This window comes from Ceraceosorus guamensis (assembly GCF_003144195.1).
Source record: "Ceraceosorus guamensis strain MCA 4658 unplaced genomic scaffold IE81scaffold_6, whole genome shotgun sequence".
In the NCBI taxonomy this organism is placed as follows: Eukaryota; Fungi; Basidiomycota; class Exobasidiomycetes; order Ceraceosorales; family Ceraceosoraceae; genus Ceraceosorus; species Ceraceosorus guamensis.
Window position 1 is genome coordinate 193,809 of NW_020290001.1, and position 19,173 is coordinate 212,981.

The following is a 19,173-nucleotide window of genomic DNA, read 5'->3' on the forward strand; positions in this document are numbered from 1 at the left end:
AATTAAAAGCTCCCTTATTGCGAGGTTAGCGCCCACTGGATTACAATCTTGGATTGCGAATCGTTAATTCTTGGTTACACTCGTAAGTAATTGATCAGAGCCTCGCGTTGAGCGGCGCACATGTGCAACACGCGTCAAAAACAAGCTAACAGCAGTCGTGAGTCAGAGTCGTGAGTGTGCGTGAGGCGCCCCTGCTCGTGGGAGCTAGGCGGCCCGACGAAACGTGACGCTCGAACGGCTGCACCGCACGTACACTGCACCTGCACCGCCGCGTAGGGCCTGTTCTGAATCCAACACTCGATCGGAACTGTGAATGGCGAACGGCGAATGACTCACGATCTCTGTGGCTCGCGACTCGACTTGTTGTCACGATCCTCATTCTCCGCTGTCTAAGCAGCGCCTCCTGATTGCTCCATCATTGTGGCTACGAGGACTGCTCAGCCTGCAGAGCTGCAAATCCCTCGGTATCGTACTCTTGACGCTGAATCACTGCCCGCGAGCTTAGCTGCTAGCAGCAACACTAGATCCTTCCATCTACGCAAGCGTTTCCACCTCCTGACTCCACTCGAGTCGCTGCTCAGCTCTTGAGGATCATCATCACGCCTCAACTCATCGCCATGTCGTCATACGGCGATGCAGGCCCCAGCTATCGTAGCACCGATCGAGCGCCATCCCCGTACGATCCAGGTGCACCTGCACCTGCCTCTTCATTATCCGTCATCCCACCCAGGGCGCCAAAGAAGGCTGGACTTCCCAAGCTTTCATTGGCAGCACCTCGTGAGTCATGCTGATTGTTAAAAATTCTCTAGAACAGATGCCGCAGTCTTTGGCACTTTGCTTATCCGACTGCCTACCCGTCGCGCAGGCCCAGCCGCAAGCAAAAATGGCGGCGCTGCTTCGAATGGTGGAGGTCTGGGAGGTCTGACATTGTCCATTCCCACCTCGAACGGCTTATCGAGCTTGTCCAGTCATGCCCCGGAAGAGGAGGATGAAGCTCGAATGGGCTTGCCTCCGTTCTTGGATACGGAAGATGGATTGGCGCCCGGCTCGTACAGCACAGCAGCTCTGCAGACCATCTACCCAACCACTGTTCCTCATGCCGAGAATTCTGCAGCGCTGACCAACGATCTGATCAGAGCAATAGGGGGCGTCTCTCTAGACGCGACCCAGGGCAGCTCGAGCGGTGCGCCTAGCGGGACAGATGGTAGGGAAGTCATCGGTGCTGCACCTCACTCCTCATCAGGCTTAGCGATTCCGGTATCGGGCAGCTCAAGACCAGCACATCACCGTACCGCCAGCGCGACGAGCGTGACTAGTCAAACGAGCAGTAGTGGTTGCGTGACAGCTCCGGGCATCGACGGCAGCGAGCCCGCAGAGTGGGTGTTGAAGGGCAATCTTGTCGTCACTGGAAGGTTGGGTGAAGGCGCGAGCGGACAAGTCAGCAAGGCGCGTCACACGCCCACAGGTCTAGTCATGGCTATCAAGGTGAGTCCTTGGCTTCATCCTAGCACGTGTATTTTGATGCTCAATGCATATCTCGCCTCTTCGATTCTCGACAGACGATCAGCACGTCTCCAAATCCTGCGATTCATCGACAAATTCTTCGAGAACTGTCATTCAATCGTACATGCCATTCCGAGCATATTGTCCGCTACTATGGCGCTTTCTTGTCGGATGAGGATACGAGCATCGTCATTTGCATGGAGCAGTGCGAAGCCGGAAGCTTGGATGGCATATACAAGATGGTCAAGAAGAGGAACGGTCGGACAGGCGAGAAGGTGCTGGGCAAGGTCGCGGAAGCTGGACTGAAGGGCTTGGAGTATTTGAGGCAGCGCAAAATCATCCATAGAGGTAAGGCCGAGCCATTTAACACAGTGGGTTGATGTCCAGTGCGCTTACCGGCCGATTCCGCTCGACTTTCTTGCAGACATCAAGCCGTCCAACATCCTCGTCACGCGTAGTGGCCAGTTCAAATTGTGCGACTTTGGTGTGTCTGGAGAGCTGATCAACTCGATCGCAGGCACTTTTACGGGTACAAGCTATTACATGGCAGTGAGTGGTGCGGTCGTCTCAGACTGATCGCTTTTGCTTCTAGTTGACTGACGAGCCGAATACTTGGACCCCCTTGAGCCTGAGCGCATCAAAGGTTTGCCGTACAGCATCAACTCCGATGTGTGGTCCCTAGGCTTGACCATACTTGAAGTGGCTTCCAACCGCTTCCCTTTTCCTCCAGAAGGCGAAGCGCCGCTGGGTCCCATCGATCTGCTATCGTACGTGCTCAGCATGGCAACGCCAGAGCTACAAGATGACGAGGTGGCCGGAATCAAGTGGAGCAAAGCTTTGAAAGACTTTATCGATAGGTGTTTGGAAAAGGATTCTGCGAAGCGTCCAGGACCCAACAAGATGCTGGGACACCCTTTCATCAAGAAGAGCGAGAGCAGGCAACCTCAGCCAGACATTGCGAAGTTCGTCGCTGATGTTTGGGGCTGGCCCTATCCTCCTGCAGCTTCAGCGAGCGCAGCAGAAGGTGACACTTTCACTCCGACGGCTACAAATGCGAGCGGGAAGACAGCTGCGCCGTCCTCGGCCACAGCTGTGGCTGCCGCTTTTGCTCGATTGCCCAGCGTCAGGCGTGCACCTGGTGCACCGAGCAACCTTTCCCTCAAAACTGCGCCCAATCCGCCTCAATCACCGAGAGGTACAGTTCCAAATACACCCACGGTCACTGCCTCTACACCTGTAGCCATCGTGGACCCAGAAGGTAGAACGGCGGAGGAGAGAGCCGCTGCAAAGATGAGGGAAGCGGACGTAGGTCTTGTAGGTAGCCCAACTTCTGAATCCGCATTTCCTTGATTGGAGGCGCTCTCCGACGTGTGCGGGGGGCGCCTCTGTCTACTCCATCATCTGCAATTTGCAAGTCGTGAGCCTGTGCACCTTGTTTGGGTCGTGTGAAAGTGGCAGTGCGCGGCCTCCGTTCTGTCTGTGACCAGCCGACGGCAAAGCGTTGTACTCCTTGCGATCGTGCACTTGTCCAAGAGCCATGTCACTTGCGGTCGAGGGAAACGATGGCCAATGTTCACACGTCACGCGAAGAACCAGAACGACGGCCGTCACGATGAGACCTCACATTGCTGGTGAGATTGCGGGAGAGCGGGCGTGATGGTACATTGAAGGAGGGGACGAGGGCGAATGACGAGAGATGAGTGTGGGATGAAGAATTTGTGCAGAGACGGGGGCGAGTCTGTGTGTGGAGATGTTGCACTCTGGTGTTTAGGGACTGTGGCGCACGACTTGTTGGTGATGGCTACGAGTCGTTCGAGGATGGGCTTGAAGCGCAAGAAAGGCATCCATCCACGCCTCTTGTAGTCGGCTGACTGGTTGATATGGCGCCCATCGGTGCTCGACGACTAAAGACCCCATCATACTCGCCCTCCGAGCCTATGCAGTACCCTGCACTTCTGTGTCGTGATTACTGAAGAGTATTGATGGGAAGTGCGCATCATCCCTTCTTGTCCATGTGCGCCAGAGCTAGCAATGACCGCCAAGTTGCTCCACCATGGCGTCGATCTCATCTTGGTCCTCGATCTCGAGCTGGATGAGGCAAGAGCAGAGCGCAAGGAGCATCAAGTCAGCAAATAGCTCGGACGCGGTGGCGAGGAAAGCGCAATGTCGCAGCCCTATCGAGATGACAGACTGTCGCGGCAATGGAGGGGCAAGTGGGATGTATGCGCCACAGTCCATACCTGGTGGCGCTTCTTTGCCCTTCCCTCCGTCTGAGAGCGGTGAAGCTCCCTGTGCACCCAACTCGCTGACGACGGATGCTAGGCATAAATCATAGCTCTCTATGGCTCTTACACTCACGGACTCGGCAGTGTCATCATCCTGGACACGTTGTCCATCAAAAATGAAACGGACAGTGTTCTCTGGCTTGCCCATACGATCGGCATAGGCACGACGAAGTTTGCCCAACTTGGTGTTGCGCTTCACCTTGAAAAAGACCTCGTTGCCATCTCCATCCTTCACCTTGATGTTCAGCTGCTCACCGCCCTCGGGCTTGGGTGCGGGCGCTTCGTTGTCTGACATGGCCATGTGTTCAGATTTGGGTGTGAGTGGGCGTGATTTTGGTTTTGGGTTGGTGAGACTTTGGCACAGTAGCGTGGATGATGACCAGCGCACAGGTGTGAGCGCCAATCGAGGGAGTTTCGCTTGGATGGGTGAGAATGTGAAGCTTGGAGATGGTAGTCGAGAGAAGAGGAAATCTTGGTTTACGTCTCAGATGAGTGTGAGCGAGAATGTTCCTCCACGCAGGCACTCACACTCATCAGACGGAGCAAACACAGCGGGCTCCCCACCTGTACAGCTCCGACCAAAGCGAATGAGTTGCACCGCTGATGATGAGCTTGCGCGCGTCACGCACCGTGCTTTCTCCACTGACCAGCCAAGACTGTCTGAGACTCACGACTCAGACTAATGACTCGCGCTCAGCTGATCGCCATGCACTATTCACGCTTATACACACCAGTCAATCTTGACTTTTATTGCATCATCATCAGCGAACGCGTGTACCGGTATAGCCAGTATACGGCAGCATCGACTCGCGAATTCGTCTGCTGTAGATGAACGACGCGTCTTCGCCACTCACCGCGGCAGCAGAAGCCTCGCGATCATCACAACACAAGCTTCCGCGCGCGCGTGATGCATCTCCCTCACTTTCAAGCTCAAGCAAGGATCACGACAAGCGTCTTTCAGCCTGCCTGCTGAGCATCAGCTGACCAAACACGAATCCTGAATGCAAGGCGACGTGCTGAGTCACAGTCGTGAATCAAAATCTTGATGAAGAGCTCTGATCTCTCCGCTCAGAGTCTCGGTGATGACCTTGGCATCTGATGAGTCTCCGCGTGCCGATCATGGAATCAAGAATCTTGAGTGGCGCCCCCGTTGACGTCACGTGAGAGAATCTGCCACGTGGGAGACTTTGAAGGCAGCTCCACTTGCGTGCACCGCCGGTCGTCGCGGTCTCATCAGAAATTCCTTTGAAGGTGCGTGATGCGTGCGCGGATCGCTGCTGACAATAGCGCGGGTGGGTGATAGAAGCTGTTCTTGCGCTTTGCCATCTCAAGGAAGCATCCGAGATCGTGGTCCACCTTCCGGCGCACATTAAGCCCACTCATTCCTTCTAGACGCATCCCCTGCCCTGCCCAGTCGTAGCTGCTGATCGTAGCAACACAAGCGACTGAGCCTAGCTACTGCTCGCGACTCTTTGCTCACCCTTGCGCTCCTTGCGAACGGTCTGAGAGGTCGCCACGGAGTGCTTCCACACGAGTCGAGCTTACGATCCCTTCTTGTGAAGTGAGACAGTAGACATCGACCAACGATGGCCCCAGCCAACTCCGCGCAACAAGCTGGCGAAGCTGCTTCTCGAGCTGCCCAACGTGCAGGCGACAATGCTCAGCGCGGCGCCAACTCTATTTCTCGGTGGGTGGAAGAGAATAGAGCGCTCGCGATCACGTTGGGAGTGAGCACGCTCGCCGTGGGCGGCGCTGGAGTCTATTACCTCCTTTCTGGGCCGCGAAGGCCGCCTGGAGGAGGCGAGGAGCAAGGTGGAAAGGGCGAAAAGGCCACTTCAGGCGCGGCGAAAAAGAAAAAGAAAAGCAAAGCAAAGAAGGCGTCGGCGGTGGACCGAGAGGACGGTCCACTGTTAGATGAGGCCTCAGACGGTGAGTCAAGAGCATCAGCAATGTCGTGCTGCCTAGCATCGGCTGGATCGCCAGAGCTGGCTATGTGCAATGCAGAGCGGCCTGCTCATCCTTGTCCGCGCTTTTTCGGCGCATCACAGAGGATTTGTTCGCATTATCCGTAGAGGAGATCAAGCGATTGCCGGAAGAGGTGAGAGCACAAATTTGGTGCACGCCATCGCCACACATGCGCTGATTGCTGAAGCCTCTCCTGCTTCAACAGCGCCGAAAAGACCTTGCGCAGAAGCTAAAGGTCGCTGGAAACAAGGCCTACTCGCAGAGAGAGTTTGAGAGCGCTATTGGACACTACACCAAGGCGATTGCCGCGGCACCTCAAGCCGTGTTTTTCAGCAATCGAGCTGCGTGCTATTCCAATCTCGGACGGCCAGCAGATGTCATTCCCGACTGCAATGAGGCGCTCAAGCTCGACACCACATACGTCAAGGCGCTCAACAGGAGGGCTCTCGCTCAAGAACAGCTTGGTGGAGCCGCATCCGCAGAAGGCGAAGAGGGCGAGGCCGCTCGAGGCATGCTGTTCAAGAGCCTGGTCGACTTCACAGCGGTCGGTATTCTTGGGCGCTTCTCGGATCAGAGCGCTGTCGACTCGGTGGAGCGAGTGCTCAAGACCATCGCTTCTAGCAAAGCAAAGGAGATTTTGAGAACGAGAGAACCAAAACTTCCCTCTCCCACTTTCGTCACTGCTTACCTTGAAGCATTCCGACCAAAGCCTCGCCCAGCGCTACCTGCTGCCCCGAGCAGGGCTGACAACCAGCTGATGCTGGCATATGACGCTATCGACGCTCGCAACTACCCCCACGCTCTTTCGCTGCTCAACGAATCGCTAATCGAAGATGACCCACAACACAAGCTCAGCACCGAAGAGCTGGAGGCCATGGCTTTGAACATGCGCGGAACATTCAAATTTGTCATTGGTGATGCGGCGGGAGCGCTCGAGGACCTCGAAAGGAGCACCTCTTTGAGACCTGATCACGCGCAGACGTGGGTCAAGAAGGCCTCCGTGCACATGGAGCTGTCGGACAAGGACGCAGCCTTCAACGACTTTGAGGTGGCAATTCGTGCAGATGCAAAGGATCCGGACATCTACTATCATCGTGGCCAAGTGCATTTCATCTTGGGCGAATATACAGAGGCAATCAAGGACTATCAAAAGTCCACTCAGCTGGACGACAAATTCATCTTCAGCCAAGTCCAGCACGCTGTTGCGTTGTACAAGAGCAACTCGACAGACGCGTCCATGCGCGAGTTCAATAAGTTGCTCAAAGTATTCAACGGGTCTAGCGAGGCCCACAACTACTACGGAGAGCTGTTATTGGATCAGCAGAAGTTCGAGGCGGCAGTCGCGCAGTTCGATAGGGCGATTGCCATTGAGCAGGACAAGGAGCGTAGCTCGAACGTGCTGCCCATGATCAACAAGGCGTTGGCGTTGTTCCAATGGCAGCAGGATATGCCCACTGCTGAGCGTTTGTGCAGGCAAGCTTTGGAAAAGGATCCTGATTGCGACACCGCCATTGCCACATTGGCGCAATTGAGCTTGCAGCAAGGCAAGATCACAGATGCGATTGGCTTCTTTGAGAGGTCTGCCAAGATTGCGAGGACTTACCAGGAGCTTGAAAATGCGATCACATAGTGAGTAAGACTGCGTGCCTTTGACCCGTTTAGTCAATCTATCGAAGTTGCTGAAGCTGACGACGGCATTCGCCCAAATTTGCAGCGAGAACGCTTCGCGCGCACAATTGCAATTTATAAAGGACTATCCGGAGCAGGGTAAAGAACTGACGCAACTTGCTCAGCTTGTATAGGCTTAAAGGAGCAACCATGTGGCGGTAGCGCATGTGATAATGGCACGGAACGATGCAACGCAATTCATTCACCCCTTTTAGCGGATTCTGCGAGCGAGCCTTTGAGTCGTTCTCCTGGGGATGCTTGAGCACAAACTCTCGATTCGTGATCCTTGAGACTCTGTTGTGTCTCCGAGCTCTTCGTGTGTGGTACCCAACATGCAATTCGTGACACTACTACTGCTGAGAACCTCGGATGGTCATTTGCCGTTGTTCGGTCCACGCAAGAAGCCAAGGTACATACTGCCGTGCATGGTGCGGTGCGCGCGGGAGGCGCTACAGAACTCTCCCGCAATTTGCGCTTGGGCCTTGCGATTCGCCGTGGTGCTTCTGCAGGTCGGGCGATCCGAAGTCTCTTCGAGGGGCTTCAGCCCTTCTGTGCCTGTGCGCACCCATTACTACTTGTGACACAATACGGTCCAGCGTACGTGCGAGGCAAACGAAACGACTCTCGATTTCATCGTGAGATGCCTAACCCTGATGTTGTGATTTCGGCGTGATAGTAGAGAGCCCAAATGCCGAAGCTTGCGATTGTTGACTGAGAGACGCTCAACAAGCCATGCTCGAACTCAGTGGTTAGGCTCTGGCCGCAGCTGCATGGCCAAAGTCTTGAGGGCCGCGATGCCACCTTCGATACCAACTCGATTCTGAGTCACGGTCACGAGTGACACGATCACAAGATGGTCAAGCGCGGGCGGCTGCCACATGGCACATAGAAGGTGCATGCCAGCCTGGCTTGGATGAAGGCGCTGCCCAAATGCGTCACAAGATTGTCGGATTGGAGGAATTGAGTGGCCCAAGACGAGTCATGGGATCAGATTCACGATTTCATCAGACGTGGAGCCCCAGAAACCACGATGGCCCTTTCACACTCCTTTGGACTTCCACGCAAGCACGACGTGCATTCGAGTGGGGTCGGCCTGCACGTGAGGTGCACAAATGTTCCTATACGCTGCCAGGCCAGCAGAGCGCGCCTGCGGGGCAAACGCAGCTCACAATCAATAACTCTGCTCGAGTACCGGCCTTGATTGGCGCATGAATCTCGACTTGACAACCTCTCGACGCGACCAGTCATGCTCGAGTGAGTATGCCAGTCTCGTTGTTCAGATTGGACCGCTGATGCAGTGTCGCTCTTTTCCGCACGTAGCCGCACTTGCCTCCGCAGGTCGAATGCCGCTCGCACGTCACAACGGAGCATGGCTGGCTGGCTGGCTGCTGCAAAGCACTCGATTCTTCGTTTGCCCTTCTCTGCGGGTGGAAGAAAGCACCTCGATATAACCACACGCGCGCACGCACGCACGCACAGTGTGAGCGCTGCTTTGCGGCGCGGCGATTGATTGGCCAACGCCGATCGTACAGCTTGATCGCCCGATCGTGGGCACAGAGGGAGTGTGTGTGTGAGAGAGAGAGCCGGGAGTCGTTTATACTTGTCTCTCGAATCTCTGGCGACTGTGAGCACGGGCACACGTTCACGTACCTGTACCTGATCGCGAGTCACGGAGTAGTGGTAGGCAAAGCGGTGCGTGGAGTCAAACGAGTCACCGCAGTCGTCGTGAGTGTGAGTCTGTGACATGCTTTCAAACGATTTCATTGTTTTTTCCAATGCGCGGGGAATCAACGGCTAGCTAGCTGCCCGTCATGGGCAAGCCGTTGCAGTCGAGAAGGCTGCACCTTGTGCTCGTCGTGTCTTTTGGCCCTCCGAAAATGGGATGCGCGGGCGGAGGGGAGGATGGTGCCGCCAGCCAGCAAGAGCGCAGAGGGGCCGGCCGTACCTCCAGGCGAGGGTCCGTCTGCATGAAGCACGAGGCTAGCGAAGGGGGAGCGGATTTTTGTTTTCTTACGCTTCCGCCGCAGGCAAGCAGCAGACCTAAGTCGTGAGTGCATGAGCGGCACTCGTGACCGCTCGACTTGCCCCATGCGATTCGTCCGTCTCGACGCTGAATTTTCGCCATGCGTGACTTTTGACTCCGCTGCGATGACGAAAGCCTGATCCCAGCCATGGGCCCGCTTCTAGACTCGCGAACTGCTTGCCCCGCATTCTCCTCTTTCTGCAAGGTTGGTCCGTTTTGGACGACCGACACTGCTCCAACGCCCGAAGCGGCTCCAGGCCCCTCGCAAAGAGGGGCACTGACCGGACGCATAAGCGGCACCACTCAGCAGGCCAAGACATAAACGGACAGCTGAAAGCAAAGTCACGAACGCTGACCGAAGCAAGCAGCAGCGCGCGCACAACTTGATTCGACCCAGCTGCGCCGCCAATCCAACGCTTGCGGCAGGGCGAGACCAGCTTGTCCGGCCAAAGGGCAAACAATCGACGTTTCCTGTCGCATCCACTGCCAAAGTGCCTTTGCCAGAAATTGCTGCCGCGTCTTTTCTGCACGCAACCTTTCTAGCGCACGCTTTGACGTCCGACCAAGCAGCTGAGACACGCTTTGTGCACTCTCTGCGCAACTGCTGCTGGCTTGATCGACCCGCCGCTGCTGCTGCATTCTGCCCCCGCGCCTTGGCTGGAGGAAAACGCAAACCCCATCTTTGCTCCTTCCTCTGCCGCTGGTACCGTGAGTATACAGAAATCCCCCCCCCGCGTGCATTCGCAGCGCTCATTTCCCCACCTATTCCCGCGCTCGTCTTCTTCGCGTACCCCGCCCCCATTCATCACCCTCACCCTCACCCTCACCCTCACCCTCACCACTCCCCCCTTTCCCTTTCCTTTCGGTCCCTTCGATCTGCACATTGGAGCGGCCTCTGTGCAACGACGGTCAGTTGGAGCTTGTCGTCTGCAATCGTCGTAGGTCTTGGCTGCTTTCCGGCACATCGCTGCCTCGACGTCCACCCCTTCACTTTGCTCCAGTCGCGACATCCATCACACAAAGCATCAAGCTCCAGAGTCGGGTCATTCGTACTTGAGGGGAGCATTACGGCGCCAAGATGGCCGACGACGCAGCGTCGTACGGTTCGCGGGGCGGCCTGGTGAACCGCCGCGGCGGTCGCGCCAGTGGCGACACCTCTCGCTCGAACCAACAAATGTATCAGCCTGGTCAACCTATCGGTTACCTTGCTGCCAGAGGTACCCCATACGAGAAAAAGTACTTTACCAAGAAGCTCGGGTTCTGCTGCTTGTTCCTTGCGCCCCCTATCATTATCGTTTCGCTCGTCATTGCTCTCGTCCCCGTCATCTGGGCCGTTGCCGTTCACGCTTTGAAGACTGCTCAATTGCACGTCTATGCTGCGAACATTACGGACATTTCCAACACTAGTTTCCCCATCACGATCGAGGGTCAGGTGAGTATCAGGTCAAAGACGCGTAGCTCTCCACGTCGCCACGACCAGTCTTTTACTTATCGCCTTTCGCGCTGCACCTTTACGTCCACAGGTCAAGAAAGCTGGTATCTTCCCTGCCCACCTGTTTTTCCGTGAGCCCGTCGACATCTACTGGATGACTCCTCCCGAGGATGAGGGCGGCAGGCGAGAGCTTCATCTCGGTAGCATGGAATTGGCTCGTATCGGCGCTGCAGCTGGTCACGCTCGCGTCAAGCAGGTGAGTACAGAATCTCGCATCCAAGTTCTGACGGTCTCAATCGCTCATACATGCGCCCCTTTCAGGCGACCACGTTCAACATTGCCGACGAAGCTGGTTTCGGGCGCTTCTCCGAGTACCTTGTCACTCAAGAGGAGTTCACCTGGCAGCTGCGCTGCTTGAACGTTCATGCCGAAGCTTTCAGCTTCTTCCCCACGTTCAAGAACTTGCAGTTCATCAAGAATGTTGTGTTCAAGGGTATCAACAACTTCGGTGATATCAAGATCTTGGTGAGTGCTCGACACGAATTGGCTACCGTCTCGATCAGCTCCTTGCTGACATGCGCCTATCTCTCACTTTCGCCGTTAGAACTTGCAACTTCCTGGCGATGACCCTGAAGGTGGTATCATCACGCAAGCGACAACTCGCTTGGTGAACCCATCGCCTTTCGGTGTGCAGGTTGGCACGCTCAATTTGGCGTTGTACTACAAGGGAATGTACCTCGGTCCTGTCGCAGCCCAAGGTCTCAACCTGACTGCTGGTGAGAACATCGTCACCATCAGTGGTCGCCTGGTGCCTCACGCCGACAACTCTACCGAGCTAGACCTTCTGGGAGAGTTGTTCACCAATTACATCAACGGTGACGTGTCGCCCGTCACCGCTGTCGGTGTCTCTACCCAGCAGGCTGATGGACGCGAGATCAGCTGGTTGAGTCAAGGTTTGAAGGCACTTCGGGCCAACATTCCTTTCCAATCGCCAGAGCCGATCGATCCCATCAAGGGCATCCAGATTGACTACTTGTCATTGGTGTACAACCAAGAGCGTCCCTTCAATCCTGACATCTTCTCGAACGATCTTACCGGAACGTTTGCATTGCCGTTCGGCTTCTCGCTCAACATTCTCTCTCTCGCCGCTGAGCTCAACATCCTCTACCGTGGTGCACCAGTGGGAACTGTTTACGGTCCTTACTCAAACTCTTCCACGGACATCACCGTCTTGAACGCTGGTCAGACCGCTGGTACCATCGACATCACCCTGCCGCCATCTCAGCTTTTCCTGCCCAACAACACGCAGGCCGCTCAGCAGCAACTGATCGAGTTCCAAAATGAATTCACTTACAGCGACGAAGCTTCGTTCACGACGAGAGGCTCTGCCAAGACCATCACCGATACGCCTCTCGGTCGAGTGCTTCTCAACGGCATCAAGTTCAACGTCACCACCGGCCTGCGCGGTCTCTCTGGCCTGCTCAAGTACCCAACCATCATCAACTCTGTCGATGTCATGGGCGGTGCTCCCGACGCAGTCTCTCTTGCTGTCGCGCTGACCACGGTCAACCCCTCCAACCTGAACCTTACCGTGGGCGACGCAACTTTCCAGCTTATGAACGGTGTGGCGCTCGGCAATGCCACCTTGCCGAACTTGAACTTGAAGATCGGCCGCAACGATATCAACTCGACTTCCTTCTTCGACCCCAACCGTGACCCCAAGGGTCTCGAGACGTTGAACAGGTTCATTTCCGGACTTGACACGAATCTGAACATTACCGGTTTCGATCGATCTTCTAACATTGCGTCCTTGAATCCTACCTTTGGTGCCATTCACCTCAATGCCACCTTGCCGGGTCTCAAGAGGACGCTCGTCCAAAGTGCAAACCTGACGGTCCTTGACAGCACGGGTACGGTCGATGACATTGCCAATTCCAATGTTGCGCTCGCCAATCCTTTCACCAGCCCCTTGACTATCAGCCGCATCGCTGCCAACGCGTCGGCGCACGGTGTCTACTTGGCCAACATTGACACGCCACTGCAATTCCCTGCGGCTGGCAAGGCGACTACGATGTCTCCAAACATTCCTCTCGCTGTCAACCTGTACCCTCCCGACCTGTTTGCTATTCTGCGAGCATTCGCCGTCGACGGCAATCTCAACCCGGCCTACATCGACGGAATCGTACAGCTCGGTGGCTTTACGCTCACGCCGACCACTGCTCCCCGTCAGATCAAGCGAGACCTCGTGGAAGACGCAGCTCCACAGGAGTCTTTCGTTCTCGAGGACGATGATGAGATGGCGCAGCTGTTCATGGGCACCTCGGCCAACCCAGGCCCTGCTCTGAGTGAGCTGAACGAGGACGAGGGATACGCTGAGGAGTTTAACGGCGAGGAGATCGGCAGCGTTGCGAAGCGCGCTCTCCCACTGCCTCAAGCGGGCATGGCCAAGCGCGACAATTTGTACACTGGCTTCAACCTCGCCAACTACGTGCTTGATGCGTTCCGCACCGCAACTGCCGACCTCACCATCGTATCTGATGCGACCATCGGCGACTACGGCACCACCCTCACCTTCTCGCAGAACAACGTTCCTCTGGGTGTTGACGACACGCTTCTCAAGCTTCTCCCCGTGCTGGCTGGTCCTATTGTACAAAAGATCGTCGATGGCTCGATTCTGAACATCGACCGTGTCACCATTACGGAGGCGGCTCCTACCTCCTTCCGCGCCGCACTCCAGGGTGCCTTGACGAACGCCGGTCCATTCGACGGTACCGTCTCTTTCCCAGAAGGTCTCACCATCTACTGGGAAGGTCGACCCCTCACGTCCACTGCGTTCCCTAACATCACCCTCACCGGTGATCTCGGTGCCTCGCTCAACATCGAGCTTGAGGGTCAGATTCCCGACGTCGGCTACTTTACCGACTTCTTGAAGATGGCCATCACGAGCCCATCCTTTGTGTGGAACATCCGTGGTGCTGGTATCTCCGTCGCCGCTCTTGGCATCGTCACTGGCGGTATCACCATCAACAAGGACGTTCAGCTGCGCGGTCTCGAAGGCTTGAGGAACCAAGTCATCATCAACTCCTTCGATGTCCCATACAACGAGCCTGGAGGAGGTATCCACCTGACCGCTGTCAGCACCATCAACAACCCCGCGCAGGTCGGTGTCGCTCTGTCCCAGTTCGGTGTCAACATCTTCCGCAATGGTTCGCTCGTCGGCCCGTCTAGAGCAGAGAGCGCCTTCACCCTGCAAGCGCTCGCCGTCACGACTGTGCCTCTGGTGGGCTCCATTGTTCCCCAAGAAGGCTTCGGTCTGGAAGTGCTGGGAGAGATCCTGACCAACTTTGTTCACGATCGCAACACGGGCTTGAATGTACGAGGAGAATTTGCAGGTCCCTCGGATGTCGTCTGGCTCAACGAAGGCATCAAGGTGCTCGATGTCGAGGTCGCCTTGCCCTCGCAGAAATTCGATGTCATCAGACAAATTTCGATCAACCAGCTCTCCTTGTTCTTTACCGTGGCAACGGCCTGGAACCCGCAATCCGACACGAGCAACACGACGGCAAACTTCTTCCTGCCCTTCAGCTTGCCCATCGACATCAAGACTGTCGAGGGACCCTTCATTGCGAACTACCAAGGTCGCGACTTTGCGGTGCTGAACATTCCTCGCTCGGACTCGCTTACCGACGTCGAGGCACGCATTTTGACATTGATGTTCAACAATGTGCCGTTTGCCGTTTACGACAACGCGCACTCGCTGTTCTCGCAGTTCGTCGCCGATGTCACTGCGCGCGATCTGGTCACTTTCAACTTGCACGGTCAAGCCACTTCGGACACTCTGACAGGAGCTGGTCTTGTCACCATTCGTGACATTCCTTTCAACCTCGACACGAACATTCTTGGTCTGCAGAACCTGAATGCTCGTCCGGCCATCGTCTCGGATCTCGACGTCCAGCGTGGATTCCCCACGTACCTGCTCATCACCGTCGCGGTCACGCTGTTCAACCCATCCGACATCACCATCGGTGCTGGTGATGTTCAATTCGCGACGCTCTTCCAAGACCGTGTCATCGGCCGAGCGCTCATCCAAAACATTCTTTTGGCACCTGGAAACAACACGATCCCCACTCAGATCTTGTACTCGCCTCAAGGTGCAGAGAACGTCCGCGCTGGACAGACGCTGCTGGAGAACTACGTGCAGAACATCACCTCGGACGCCATCGTACAGGGAACCAGCCAGACCACTCCGATCCCATCATTGATCCAGGCCCTGTCTGGCATCAGGCTGACGGCTGCCATCCCGCCGCTCATGAAGCTGATTGTGGTGCAAGCGAGACTGACTGTGCCACGTGGAATCGCTCAAGGCGAGCTTGCTCAGACTTCCGTCATGATCGCCAATCCCTTCACGGCATCCATCAGCATTATCCAGCTGTACGCCCAGGCAGTGTTCCAAGACATCGTGCTCGGTTACATCGACGAGAACCTGCGTGGCAACCCTATCTTCGCACCTGGAAAGGCTACTACCCAGTCGCAAGAAATCCCAATTCACTTGGACTTGGACCCGAAGAACCTCATTCGCTTCATCTTGGCCGCCGCTGCATCGGCAGGCGTCAGTCTCGGTCCTTTGCCGCCCTACCTGGACCGAGTGCTTGCGCTTGACGACACGAGAACGAGCATCGTGCCCGTCCCTGACACGTCCAACCCTCCATGCGTCAGTGGTCGCGCTTTCGACACGCTCGGTGCCGTTCTGGCCGCTCTTCGAGGCCTGGCGACCACGATCAGGATCAGATCGACCGTCAGGATTGACGAGTACCAGACCGACCTCAACTTCGTGCAGTCGCCTGTGCCTACCATCACCGATGAGACGGCATTGTATCTGCTCGGTCCTGCAGGAGCACCGCTCATTCAGCTTATCGTCGACGAGTCCGTGCTTACTGTCAACATCGCAAATGCAACTCGTATCACGAATGACGGATTCTTCACCAGCTTGCAGGGTCGTCTTCAAGCCGACACTCCGGCCGATGCGTACATCGAGTTCCCTGATCCCATCGCCATCGAATGGGAAGGCACCGACATCGCCACCATCTCGCTGCCGCCCATCTGCGCCAGCCCGCCAGATGGTGTGCCTAACCTGGTCAGCGCCGGTCAGCTCACGATCACCAACTACGGTCGCTTCACAGCATTCGCCTCGTTCATTCTGAACAACCCGTCCTTCCAGTGGCGTCTGCACAGTGACACCGTCACGGTTCGCGCTCTTCAGATCCGCTACCAGAACGTCAAGCTCAGCAAGACGATCACACTTGATGCATTCAACGGCCTGCCCGGTATTAGGATCACCGACTTCCAAGCTCCAAGCGACGAAGGTGGTGCCAACCCGCACATCAACATCGAAGCGACGACGCCCATTCCTTCTCCCGCTTCTCTCGGTGTCGAGCTCGGCAACGCCAACTTCAACGCGTTCTTCCAGGGTACTTTGGTCGGTCCCATCTCATCGCAAGACCTGTTCTTGGCTGCGAAGGCAACCACCACAACGACGCTCAGGGGCGAGATTGTCAGACAAGAGGGAGAAGGTCTGGTCAACATTGGTATTCTATTCTCTCAATTCTTGGCCGGTCAAGACTCGATCCTCAACGTTCGTGGTGTGTCGGTCATCACGCCTTACAGCGGTGGTCAACCCGTCAAGTGGCTCTCAGACGCGTTCAAGACTTTCGCAACGGATGTCGTGCTACCAGGCAAGATCTACCAAATCATCTACTCGATCACGCTTTCGGACCTCACGGCGCAATTCACCAACCCCCCATCTGCGGACGGATACACTGCGCTCGCAAGCAACAATCGCACCGTCGCCATCTTTGCCAACCCCTTCGGTTTCGGTCTTGGTGTCGCGGAAGCTGGCCCGCAAATCACGATCACGTACGAGGGAAGCAATGCTGCAAACCTCAACCTCCCACTCAGACCCGTGGTCACGTCAGGCACCTCGCGTGGTCCTAACGACAGGCAGGAACTTGTCCTGAACTTCAGAGATGAGCCGCTTGTCTCGCCCGGACCCGATCATGGCACTTTCTCGAGGTTCTTGGACACGACCACCAACGCAGCGACCGTCAACTTCGGTCTGGACGGATCGACTGATGTCATTGCTACGACGGTAATTGGTAACCCGAAGATTACTGGCATTCCTTTCAATGTCAGCACCTCACTGGATGGTATCGACTCTTTCGGACGCAGGCTGGAGGTCTCGGATGTCGTTGTAAAGGATGCTACCTCCCAGTACATCAGCATTCCTCTGACCGCGACTCTGAACAACCCATCAGACATCACTCTGAGCAGCAACATGTTCAGGCTGCCGGTTCTTTACAGGGGCGCAAACACTGGTCGTGCCGTCATCGATCCTATTCTTTTGATCCCTGGTACCAACAGACTGGCTACCGAGTTCCGCTACGGTCCAGACAACGCAGCCGATCCAGTCGCTCAATCTCTGTTGCAAGCCTACTTGCAACCCGTGGATGGTCGCACTGAAGTCCAAGTGGTCCCATTGCTAATCTCTGGTATTCCAAACGCAAACCCCTCGTTGTCGCCATACGATTCTCTGGAACTCGCGCTCAGCAACGTTCGCGCGGACACTACCCTCACTGGTATCGCATCTCGCATTGTCACTCTCATCGAGGTATACATTCCCATTGAGGCGCTTATCCAGGGTCTTACGTTCCAAACTGTCACCGTCGACTCGGTGCTCACGTCGATCAACGATCTGCCTGTCATTCTGGACATCGAGCGTGTCCAAGGCAAGATCTACAACACTAACGACCCCCCTGGAGCACAGGAGTACGCCGATCTTGACCACACCTTTAACCAAGTCTACAGTCTGCCAAGAGCCACTGCCACAAAGCAGCCAAGCTCCCCCGGTACGAAATCGGAGAGAATCACTGGCATCGTACTCAGCCGAGGCTTGCTCGCATCGCTACCGCTCATTGGCAAGAACGTGGATGTCGTCACGACAATCAGAGCCGGAGTTCGCGGTAACAGCGGAGAGTACACCGTGCCTTCCCTCGAGTACACTCTTCGCAACATCGAGACCAACTACTTCATCGACCTGCTTGGCGTCCCCATTCCCGTCAACGCGCTCGGTGACATTCTGGATGTCCTCAATGGTCTTACCGGAGGCCTGCTCAACCAATTCCTGGACGCCATTGGCAGGCTCACCACGCCGCAACAAGACCAGCTCAAGGCGATCACTGGCCTTAGCAACGTTGTTTGCGAGTCGCAGCGCAAGGCCCTCCAGCTTGTCGATCCTTTCCGCCTCCTGAACCCGGTTCTGGACGCATTCGGCTGCACGGATCTCATGACGACCACGACTAGTGCGACGTCCAGCACGCCCAATCCAGTGTCAGCCGCGACTGCAGCAATTGGCTCCGGTGCGAGCGTGGCTCAGAGCGTCGCCAGTGAGGGAGTCGGAGCTGCCACCAGCGCTGCTGGTGCCGTTCAAAGCGGCATCGCAGATGGTGTCGGTGCCGTTCAAAGCGGTTTCAATCAGGCCACAAGTGCTATTGGTGGCGTCTTCGGAATGAATGGACGAGCGGCACCGGCAGATGCGCCGGTTGCTCCCCAGCCCACTGCCTAGACACCTGCATCGACATTCCTCTCCGCATGAGCATGCAGTCTCGAGAGCCTAATCGCTCGCAAATGGTCACATTCCACACTCTTTTCTTGCTTTCCCTCTTCTTTCCGCACCGTTTGACTTACAAGCATCAACGCTGTCTCTATGTGCGCTTGATCTTTCAACGCAATTATTTTGCTCGTCTTCTCCGAATCTCAGCACGGGAAACCTCACTCTCTATACCAAACGATGAGGCTCCTCTTCAAACTTTGGACTCTGCTCCTCGTTGTTGTTGCTGCTATCTAATTCGATCGTCGAATGGAATATTTCCTATCTTGCCAAGGCTTCCGAGACGCGCAAGATCATCCCCCCGTAGCGAGGTGTCAAGAGTGTGATACAGGATGGCTTGAAGTGATCTGTCGTTTTCTCTTCCTCTGTAGCTCGCAGAAGAGGTCCGATTCGCAAGTGGCGAGTTGGGAGTGAAAGTGTTACCTGATCAGAGTCCCTCCGAGTGACTCTGTTCATTCAAGTTCATGTAGTCGTCAAGAGTAAGTGGCTTGGATAATGATGTAGCGTCACGCCTCGTACCTCACAGGTGTGCCGCCATCCGTCAGCAGGCATACACGAACGCGATCACGTGATCCCGTGATCCCGTGATCACGCCGAGAGGGGAGCGCAGCAGATGAACGACCTGCGAGTTGAA

At 55.9% G+C, this 19,173-nt stretch overlaps 5 protein-coding genes across 5 annotated transcripts; 4 read left to right on the forward strand and 1 right to left on the reverse strand.

The window, feature by feature from the left end:
- Positions 1 to 304: 304 nt before the first annotated feature.
- Positions 305 to 2,923, forward strand: IE81DRAFT_320385 (Pkinase-domain-containing protein). Its single transcript, XM_025513012.1, has 5 exons — positions 305 to 777; positions 866 to 1,485; positions 1,560 to 1,851; positions 1,928 to 2,052; positions 2,131 to 2,923. Exons 1-5 carry the CDS (start codon positions 618 to 620, stop codon positions 2,851 to 2,853), a joined length of 1,920 nt encoding a protein of 639 aa, XP_025372365.1. The 5' UTR covers positions 305 to 617; the 3' UTR covers positions 2,854 to 2,923.
- A 181-nt stretch (positions 2,924 to 3,104) lies between these two features.
- Positions 3,105 to 4,174, reverse strand: IE81DRAFT_320386 (ubiquitin-like protein). Its single transcript, XM_025513013.1, has 2 exons — positions 3,862 to 4,174; positions 3,105 to 3,591 (listed from the first exon to the last, which is right to left on the reverse strand). The coding sequence occupies exons 1-2, from the start codon at positions 4,087 to 4,089 to the stop codon at positions 3,529 to 3,531; spliced, it is 291 nt and encodes a 96-aa protein (XP_025372366.1). The 5' UTR covers positions 4,090 to 4,174; the 3' UTR covers positions 3,105 to 3,528.
- A 905-nt stretch (positions 4,175 to 5,079) lies between these two features.
- IE81DRAFT_320389 (putative mitochondrial precursor protein import receptor tom70) lies at positions 5,080 to 7,785 on the forward strand. Its single transcript, XM_025513014.1, has 4 exons — positions 5,080 to 5,717; positions 5,837 to 5,886; positions 5,959 to 7,382; positions 7,468 to 7,785. The coding sequence occupies exons 1-4, from the start codon at positions 5,375 to 5,377 to the stop codon at positions 7,553 to 7,555; spliced, it is 1,905 nt and encodes a 634-aa protein (XP_025372367.1). The 5' UTR covers positions 5,080 to 5,374; the 3' UTR covers positions 7,556 to 7,785.
- On the forward strand, positions 7,674 to 8,112 carry IE81DRAFT_208224 (hypothetical protein). The gene has a single exon (XM_025510948.1). It carries the CDS (start codon positions 7,791 to 7,793, stop codon positions 8,058 to 8,060), a length of 270 nt encoding a protein of 89 aa, XP_025372368.1. The 5' UTR covers positions 7,674 to 7,790; the 3' UTR covers positions 8,061 to 8,112.
- A 2,103-nt stretch (positions 8,113 to 10,215) lies between these two features.
- IE81DRAFT_309371 (hypothetical protein) lies at positions 10,216 to 18,842 on the forward strand. Its single transcript, XM_025512398.1, has 4 exons — positions 10,216 to 10,876; positions 10,968 to 11,132; positions 11,198 to 11,401; positions 11,481 to 18,842. The coding sequence occupies exons 1-4, from the start codon at positions 10,523 to 10,525 to the stop codon at positions 18,492 to 18,494; spliced, it is 7,737 nt and encodes a 2,578-aa protein (XP_025372369.1). The 5' UTR covers positions 10,216 to 10,522; the 3' UTR covers positions 18,495 to 18,842.
- Positions 18,843 to 19,173: the final 331 nt, after the last annotated feature.